The sequence below is a fragment of the Miscanthus floridulus genome, chromosome 15 (genome assembly GCF_019320115.1).
Source record: "Miscanthus floridulus cultivar M001 chromosome 15, ASM1932011v1, whole genome shotgun sequence".
NCBI classification, from domain to species: Eukaryota; Viridiplantae; Streptophyta; class Magnoliopsida; order Poales; family Poaceae; genus Miscanthus; species Miscanthus floridulus.
In genome coordinates this window covers 15,758,195-15,767,932 of record NC_089594.1, presented here as the reverse complement: position 1 = coordinate 15,767,932, position 9,738 = coordinate 15,758,195, and the positions used below count along the sequence as shown (strand labels likewise).

The 9,738-nt window shown below is 43.0% G+C and overlaps 1 protein-coding gene across 1 annotated transcript; it reads right to left on the bottom strand.

Annotated features, from left to right (window-relative positions):
* Window positions 1-453: 453 nt before the first annotated feature.
* On the bottom strand, window positions 454-8,198 carry LOC136509670 (sister chromatid cohesion protein PDS5 homolog C-like). Its single transcript, XM_066504407.1, has 15 exons — window positions 8,058-8,198; window positions 6,874-7,080; window positions 6,616-6,797; window positions 6,235-6,361; window positions 5,967-6,155; window positions 5,286-5,336; window positions 4,430-5,204; window positions 2,955-3,022; window positions 2,514-2,609; window positions 2,348-2,430; window positions 1,870-1,921; window positions 1,666-1,734; window positions 1,550-1,584; window positions 888-959; window positions 454-799 (listed from the first exon to the last, which is right to left on the bottom strand). The coding sequence occupies exons 1-15, from the start codon at window positions 8,196-8,198 to the stop codon at window positions 454-456; spliced, it is 2,493 nt and encodes an 830-aa protein (XP_066360504.1).
* Between the last annotated feature and the right edge of the window lie 1,540 nt (window positions 8,199-9,738).

Genomic DNA, 9,738 nt, shown 5'->3' with positions numbered 1-9,738 from the left:
GATGGCTGAACACGAAAGCAGAATTCTGCCGTGACCCCACATGTGCATATTCTGTGTTGTGCCTGCAATCTTGCCACTTCCAGCTCAAATGTACATCAGATGGGCACCAAGAAGCACATTGGTACAAAACTTCAATGTGAAGTAAAAAAGCACCATCTGTCAGTCATTTTCCTCTGAAGAACATATAGACATATCTTATCCAGAGTCACCAAAGCGCTAAGTTGGTAACGGTCCAGGGAATATAAAAGCATACATGGCATGTCCATGCCAACATCTTGAGACTTCAGACTGCAAGGGCGGAACACCCTGAGATGATAAGCTGCATAGCTTCTGAGCAACTAGTTGCGGCTCTTTCTTCTGCGCTTCTTTCTGGTAGTAGTTTTAGCAGACCCCTTCTCCTCCTCTGATGACTCACCTTCATTCTCCAGGGGCTTCCTTTTGGTTGAAAGACCATTAATTAGTCTTGGATCCATCGATAGCTTCACTGGATTTCACTTCATTTTTTGAATTCTTGTCTTCACTGCCAGCATCATCCTTTGAGTTGTCGGTGCTATCAGGCTCATCCTTGCTGCTTGCCTTGACAACAGCATCCTTAGCCTTTCCAGTAGATCGAGAGGGCTTTGCACCTTTCTTCTTAGAGTTGCTGCCAATCTTAGGTGTCCCTTGAGTATCCTTCTCAGCACTTTTTCCCTTCAGTCTGGCTGGAGTCACAGAGCTACCAGCATTTGGCATATTATTGCTGGAGCGCACGCCTTTTTGACGCCCTCTCTTCTTGGGAGGATTCTTAACATCACTGCCATTGTGCATAAAACAGTTAAGTAGTTTCACATAAGCTACAGAATGTACAATGTATCAAGATAGCACATCCATAATAGTAAACACTTTACCTTTGAGGCGTTCCTGTTTTTCCTTCCTTCATTTGTTGACCCGAGCTCCCTTTAGCTTTTCTGCCACGTCGCCTGGTTTACAAGAAACAACTCATAATTTAACAAATGAAACCTTTGGCATTAAGTTATGACCTAAACAATGAATGGGAGTATATCAGGTAACATTGACATAGAACAGTGTGTGTGGGTGGGTGGGCGGGTGAACAAAAGAATCAAAGTTCATCAATCAGGATAGAAAGTAACTCCACGGATATAAAAAAGAAGACACATTAGGAATAAATTGACTTCAGAATTCCCATTTGGTGGTTACCACCAAATAGCAAAGTTATATCTAGACAATCAAACAGATTAAAGGCATGCTAAACAGGTTAAGTCAGAGATAAGGACGACAAAAGCACATAGAAGAATTCACATAAAAGCTTAAAACATATGAGACAAACACTGGTTGTTTGAAAAATCAAGCGTGTGCATGCTACCGCTGCTTTGTTTTTGAGTTTTGAAACTAGTAACCCATTAGGCAGAAGCCAGTTCTTAATACGAGGTAGGGGAAACTGCAGTTGTGCACACGATCACATATTATATTGTTTAACGTTCTGGCATAATTATAATTGTCATCTCAAACACAGAACATACAGAAGGCGCAAAGTAGATATTTTTCTTACATATTAAATGACGCAGAAGGATCAGTGTCTTGTTCCTGCAGGATGGCAAATGAATCAGAAAAAGGAACAGAGGAGGATAGATATAACTGCATCAAATTCAAACCTAATGGAAATACCTCAGCAATGAACTCCCATCTTTCCTTCTTAAGCACTAGTACCTCAACATCACCATCATCATAAGAAACCTGAGTGCCAAGAGGAAAGGGTCCAAACATCATAGTCAGTTTTGTTTAAGAGAAAAATAACAATTCCATCGCTAATAGTGTTTCTCATTCAGACAGGCTAAACACTTAAGGAACAAATGAAGTGTGAATGGGCACCTTGTGCTTCTTTGAAGAAGCCTCGAATGATTCAACAACACCCGCATAGAACCTGCAAATCAAGAAATAATTTCAAAACAACAAAACTGCATGCTAGCATAACTCATGGAGCAAATGTCATTTTCAGCTGTCAACACTGTTATCAAAAAGAAGATTTAAGAAAACAAAAAGAAAGACTATAGGTGTAAAGTTCCAACCAGAAGAATAATTCACCAAGCAGATATTATTTGTATATAAAAAAGGAACAAATAGCAACCACAATGCAGACTTGGAAGCCTTCAGAAATAGCGTCCACAGTGCATCCAGAAGGTGGTCAGCAATAAATATATGCTCACAAATAACCAAATGCTTCACTATAGAAATATCCATGGCATTGCCACAGACAAAAAAAAAACATTGGTGCAAAAAATAATATATATTAACTACTGTAAGAACACCATTATACTGATAAGAAGCACATGTTGATCATCAGACTTACATTTTGTCATCTGGCCACCAAACTTTGATTCTTGAGCCAATAAGGTTTTCATCAAGCATTTTGTTTTTCTTTGATAGAGGGGTCTGCCAACACAACAGAAAAGGTTCTGATAAACTGAAAGAGAAATAAGGTTGAAGACAATTCACTGTGTGTCAAGCATGCATACCTCTTGAGCTTCCTGCAAACGTTTCCTTTTTGATGACGCCCCACTATCCTCTTGTTGGCCTTTTGATTTATCGATCCTTGTTGGGGACACCATTTCCTGAATTATGATAATTGATAAAAAAAAGTCAAGTCATTGTGGAAGACCACATTAGGAGGAAAAAAAGAGTGTAAACAGAAAAGGTCAAAAACATGATGAACGACAACCAAGGGTGATATAAGTTAATCCGTTGAAAAGACCAGTTGAGTTACTAGCCAAACGTTAGTAATGCTTTGCCTATCGACTATCTTATTATAGAGAATAAAAGCATGTAAACATGAAACTATAAATAGGCACTATCACTATAGAAACCCAATCTTCAGCTAGTAAGATATAAGCATGGCTTAAGTACAGAGAAACAACTTTAATGCATGTACTGTAGTTAATTGAGAACAAGGAAGCTACCTTCAAACTAATATCTTCATCGGTGTCTTTATTAGAGACAGCATCTTCTTTCTGCAATTTCATACTCACTACCGGACACAGGACCTTCGCTGAGTGTCAGGGACACTCGGTGAAGCTGCAAAAACACTCGGCGTAGGGTTTACCGAGTGTTGCACTCGGCGAACGACACTCGGCAAATCATTTAACGGCAAACGCTTGTTTGCCGAGTGTTTTATGTCGGGCACTCGGCAAAGACGTTGCCGAGTGAAAAAAAACACTCGGCAAACTTTTTTTCCAAAAAAAAATAAAAAAACAAGCACCGGCCGGCCACCACCACCGGCCGCTCCAACCACCGTCACCGCCGTCCTGGATCCGCCGTCGCCGCCGTCCTGGATCTACCTTTGCCGGATCCACACCTGGACGAGCCGAGCGGCCCGCCGCCACCGGATCTGCACCTGGACGCGTCGGGCGGCCAGCCGCCGTCGGATCTCGCACGCCCGTCGCCGGAGGTGGAGGAGGCTGGCCCTCGAGCGCTTCTAGGGCCTACCGACGGAGCCCGCTCGACCCTCATGCACCACCTCCACTGGACCTCCTCGCAGATCCGCCCTCGCCGCACCTCCTCGCAGATCCGCCCTTGCCGTACCTCCACCTCGTAGATCCGCTTGAGCGCTGCTGCCTTGGAGCCGCCAGGACACGAGGAGCCCCGCCGGCGACGGGCGCGCTTGGCCTCAGCCCCAGCTAGTGAGCGCCCCCAACTGGATCCGCTGGTTGTGCGACGAGGGAGGGAGGAGAGGCGCCACCGAGAGAGGGAGTGGGAGGCCGGAGTGCCCGAAGGAGAGGGAGGCCGGAGTGGAGAGGGAGAGGCGCCACTGAGAGAGGGAGTGGGGGCTGGCCGCCGCCGGCGGCGGTCCGGGAGGGGAGCGGCGCTGGGGCTGGTTCTCGGGAGGGGAGGGGCGCGCGGGGTGCTCTGCGGAGGGGCGCTGGGAAGGGATGCTGAGGGGACTGGGGAGGCGCGCGTGGTATTTGACGAGATTTTTTTTGTTTGCCGAGTGTCCGATCTGGAAACTCGGCAAAGTTTCAAAAAAAAGATTATTTATTTGTTTGCCGATTGTCCCAGATCGGACACTCGGCAAAGTTTTTTATTTTATTTTTTTTCTTCTCATTTTTTTTTAGAATAAAGATTTTTATTTCTTTGCCGAGTGTTCTAGATCTGAGCACTCGGCAAAGTTTTTTTTCATTTTTTTTCTTCTCCTTCTTTTTCAGAAAAAATATTTTATTTTTGTTTGCCGAGTGTATTTTTTTAACACTCGGCAAACAACCTATTTGCCGAGTGTTTTTGTTTTGACACTCGGCAAAACGCTCTGTTTGCCGAGTGTTTTTGTTTGCCGAGTGTTTTTAGCGCGGCACTCGGCAAAGAATTTGTTCGCCGAGTGCCCGATGGAATACACTCGGTAAACTTAAAAACACTCGGCAAATTTAAGGATTCCGGTAGTGACTGGTTTTATGTTGCTTCTTGCCAGATTCTCCTTCAGCAGCCTTAGTTGATGAAGACTTCGCAACATCTTTATTCAGTTGCCTTGTAGCTCTCCCTCCAGAATCAGTGACGGGATCAAGTTGTGCAGATTTTAGGTCTGACGATGCATGTTTCTTTCCAACAGGCTTTTTCTCCTGAGACTTTGCTGCTGGAGGTCGGCCTCTCTTTGGCTTAGCCACAGCAGGCTTAGTATCAGTTGGTTTTGATGATTCCTCAGCAGTTATATTGCCAGTCTCTGATAGCTGCTTTTTATCACCATCATTTGTCTCTGGGGATAACTCAGATGCTACTAGACTCTCATTGTCTTTAACAACCTTTGATTGTTCACTCATCTCAGATCCAATGGAAGAACCAAGCTTGTGATCTTTCTTTGAATTGACATCAGATAGCTTTTCAGTTTTAACAATCACTGGTTCTCGTACTTCTTTGTCACAAGATATCAATTGCTCAGAACTTTTCGCCTGCTTGTCGAGAGAAGTCAGTTCTGGCTTCTGTTTAGAAGAATCCGGTGTCTGCTCGTCGCCAGAAGTCAGTTCTTGCTTCTGTTTAGAAGAATCTGGTGTCTGCTCGTCACCAGAAGTCAGTTCTTGCTTCTGTTTTAAAGAATCTGGTCCATCTGGAGACTTGACATTGTCAACTGGAGCAGCACCATTGCTAATGGCAGTTGTGGGAGTACTGCTTGGACTAGTACCTTCTTGGCCTAGGCAATTGACATTTTGGTCCACCTTTGAAGTTTCCTGAAAAATAAGAAAATATAAACTTGTGGTATCTACCTCACTCTATAGAACATTAGATATTGAACATCTGTAGATGTATACCTGTGGTGACTCGTCAGGAACAGACTTTTCAGAAAGTTTACCTTCAGCTGCCTGCATAATTATAATTTAGACAAACTTAGCACACAATTGAAACATATTCATACCAGGAGGTGGGGGTGGGGGGGGGGGGGGGGGGGGGGGGGGGGGGACTCTTAGTACTATCACATTGAAGAGATTATATGCATTAAAAATAACGGTGGATCATGCTACTGATAGTACCAGAATCCAACATGACTATACATACCATCATATCTGTGCACAATACACTATCCAAACGAATCAGTACATAACAAGAAATGTTTCTTTGAAATTTCACATGTTATATTATGGTTAATATAGTTCCCTTTCCAGATAGCAGGGTTTAAAAATTCTGACCACGTCCCTTTTTGAAGAATGGCCTGAATTTTAAGTCAAGATGCATTCAATACCACCCATAACTGAATACATGTCTGTAATAACAGTATAGATCACATGTTCCTCTCCTACTAGTATCTTAATAACAGAAGAAATAGCACCCTTTTCTGTCAAACTCTTACAAAAGCAGCCTTTCTCATTTGATTACGCATCTAAAAATAGATCAACCATGCCACAAAAAAGAACTAATACTTAGACCAACAAAATTCCAACATGAATTCATCAGTCCATAAACTCAATTTGTAATATACTGGTGATTTAATTAACCATGTCTTTTCCTGATGCATCAACATTGTTTTCTCCAGCATCTGAAGCATCTTGGAACAACATTGTAACAACGTTGCTGTATTCATCCAAGGGAGTGCCCTTAAGTAACTCATGAAGCACTGGTTTGAGCTTGTCCCTGCATAGGCCTAGTACCCTCTCTGCAAGTCCAAAAGATGCTGGGAGAGTTTCCTGTAAAGTAAGGACAGAGATTTTAGTAAAAGGTGACAATAACTAACTGTTAATGCAAACAACAGAGGGATGGGATTACTTGTGCTTCTTTTTTAAGGTTCTGAAGCAGGCACGATGCCAGTTCAGCATGGACATCATCGCTCTCCTGAATTACAAACATCATTATAATTTCCATACAGTGGATGACTTGTTCTGAATGCCTGGTGCTGAAATATACAAAAAGGGAATGAATAAGATGAGAAATAAAAAATTCACACTAGATAAATAAGGATAGCATTCATGCACGACAGGAACATATATAGCACATGCATTCTATGACTACCATCACAGCAATGAAATCCTTCTTTGGGATTTAACACAATTACATTATTACCCCAGTCCATTTGTCAGATCTTAAAAAACATGGCACCAAGTGTATGCAAAATTATGATTAAAAATGAATGTGAAGGAAGTTTCTTACGAGGCGGTTTTGAAGAAATGACGGAACATGTCCAGTATCATATGGTCCAAGTCAAGATCCAACATCAGAACACAACAACGAACCCTTGCAACAGAATCAAGGATAGAAACCCGCCTTGAAAAGGAGGGGCTGTTCATATCATCCAAGTCACCAAAAGTCTCCACAATTCTCTTAAACACGTGCTGCAACAAGGCAAATTGCAATGGTCAGTACATATAGACACCATCGTTCCATACCAAGAAGGGCAACAAATCTCACCTTCATAACATCATCATCATAGGGGGCGCCCTCTAGCGCGGTAATCCTGGTAACTTCAGTTAAGCAAGAGGTGAGAACAACCTTCACGTTGGGATCTGGGTGCTCCAGTAGCTCATTTGTAATCAAAACAGCCATAGTGGGGCGAAGAGCATTGTACATGCTCTCGGGCGGAGATTGATCCACCCTGGACAAACAGAATACAGCTTCCTGCACAAACGAACAAGCAATTCCAACTCTAATAAGAAAATGGCAAATCTTGTATATAGTCCTGAGCTAAATGAGCTACCAACTAGATAGGCCATACATCACACATCATAAACCAAAAAAAAACACTAAACCATTGCAATGCAAGCAATATCTCCACGCAAACTACTCAGGATCACATGGCCTCATCAACCAAGCTCGTCCCGAAGTTCTTTCGCAGGGGGTTCGACTCCTTCGTTTTACTGCTTGGGTGAGCTTGTGGAAGGAGCGGAACCATAGGACGTTCCAGGCTGGTGCAACCTCGCCGCCAAGGCTGGCCATGTTGATCAAGGAGGAAGCGGAGAGGTGGTGTGCGGCCGGGAACGCCCACCTTTCCAGGCTGCTTGCGCGTGCTTCAGCTTGAGCGCTGCTGTGCTGGTAGCTATCTTTTGTAACAATGTAGTGTCTTACCTTTGGATCCAGTGGTGCTAGGTGGCTTGGTAACGTTTTTGTTACCAAGTTTCTGTTACCTTGTTTTCGAAACTCTTAGCTTCTTAATGAAATACGCGCATAAGCGTGTTCTAAAAAAAAAGCCTCATCAACCAACAAAGCAGCCTTTTTTCCTTCCATCCTAATCTAGATGAATGACCAACTAGGGCATACTTCGCATTATAAAAAATATATCCAAATAAAACCTAAATAATTACAAGGCCAGCTCTATCTTCGTTCGACTGTTCCAGCCCACTCAAAACCGAACAGATTAATCAATCAACAGAGAACCATTTTCTCCCATCCTAAGCTGGATGAGCCACCGGCTAATGCAGGTTTCATAAAAAACGCAAAACGATAAACAATTGCAAAGCAAGCTACATCTCAACACGCCTGAATGACGAAAACAACGGGAACAGAGCACGATAGCTAGGCAAAACGATAAACAATTGCAAGGCAAGTTACATCTCGACACAATGGGAACAGAGCACGATAGCTGGGGCCGCGCTCACCTCGAGTAACCGGAGCAGTTCGTCGTGGTCCTCCGGGATAGCGCCAAAGCGCTGGCCTATGTCGCGCATCCGCAGCTCGGCCTTAGCCTGCACTTCCTCCGGCGTCATCACAGGGGCTGCAGGCGGTGCGTCCTCCGCCATCGTCCGTGCACGGGGGCGAGACCTAACGGGGAGATGGGTTTAGGGTTTCGGCGAGGGGGCTGGTGGCGATGGCAAGACTAGCGGGGGTAGGGTTTTATAGCCGACGAGACGCCGGTGGTGGCAGCGGCGGCGGTGAGGAGGCGTTCGCACTCGACCTCTCCCACCTTCCAATTTTTCGCGATTCGCCGCCATTCGAATGGTGCAACGGGAACATCTGGGTTGGCTGAGGTTGAGCAGGGGCAGGGCTGTTGAGGCCCCTTCAACCAGTTTACCAAAAATACCGGCTGCAAAGACTGCGACGAGACAGGTCACACAAGTCGGGTTGGCGTTTCGAATTCAAAGGATATATGGAAGGGAAAACTTGGCGGCAAATAGGGTTCATATACCAGGGTTAATTCAAAAAAAATGTCTGGGATCGTTTGAAAATATAAGTGTGAATGTTTAAATTGTAGGGTTTAGAGGTTTTGTGTAAGGCTTTTGACATTTTTTTTTCTTTTTGTTTACTTTTATTGTGAATGCTCATTTTGAATAAATTGTTTTTTTAAATGTTTTAATTAATATGAAGTGTTGGGGTTAGATGCTATTTGATCTTTAGAGTTAACAATTGTAGCTGCTAAAAATCATATTTGATCTCGTTTGATCTCTATAGTTAATAGTCTAATTAGTATCTTATACGATATCCAAATTACATGTGGTCCAGTTAATTTGGATCTGTAGCTAATAGTCTAGCTAGTGTCTTCCCTACCACCCAGATTAACTCTATCCCATTTAAATCTCTAGCTATTAGTCTAGCTAGTATCTTACCTACCACCTAGATTACCTGGCACATTTGGATCCACAGCTAATATCTTACCTACCACCCAGATTACATGTGGTCCTGTTTAGATCCTTAGCTAATAGTCTAGCTAGTGTCGTACCTACTACCCAGCTCACAATTAGCTGGTTCCTCCGGCTAACAATTAGATATTTGCTAAGAGATCCAAACAAAGCCTAAAATGAGAGCTTACCTACCACCCAGATTATGTGTGGTCCTGTTTAGATCCTTAGCTAATAGTCTAGCTAGTGTCGTACCTACCACACAGCCAACAATTAGTTGGTTCCTCCTGCTAACAATTAGCTATTAGCTAAGAGATCCAGATAGAGCCTTAAATGAGAGCTTTTAGCCAATTGCATATTTTTTATATTAGCAATAAAATATTTTTAGAAGTGTATTCAAGGAATGATTATAAGAAAAATGGTCATGATATATGATGTCCATGGCTTTTGTTCAATCTATTTTGTAATACTATCTAAGACATTGAATGGCTCTACCTAACCATGCATATATTTAGTTTTAAGTTTTATTTGGACACGGGAGATGATAAGTTAATCCCATTTTGAAGGTTGTTTAGTTTAGGGGCTTGAAGGTTGTTTAGTTTAGAGGCAACTAGGGAGGAGGATGCAATAAAAGATTTTTAGATGTGTATTCCATGAATGATTATAAGGAAAAATGATTGTGATATATAATGTCCATGGTTTATGTTCAATCTATTTTGTAGTA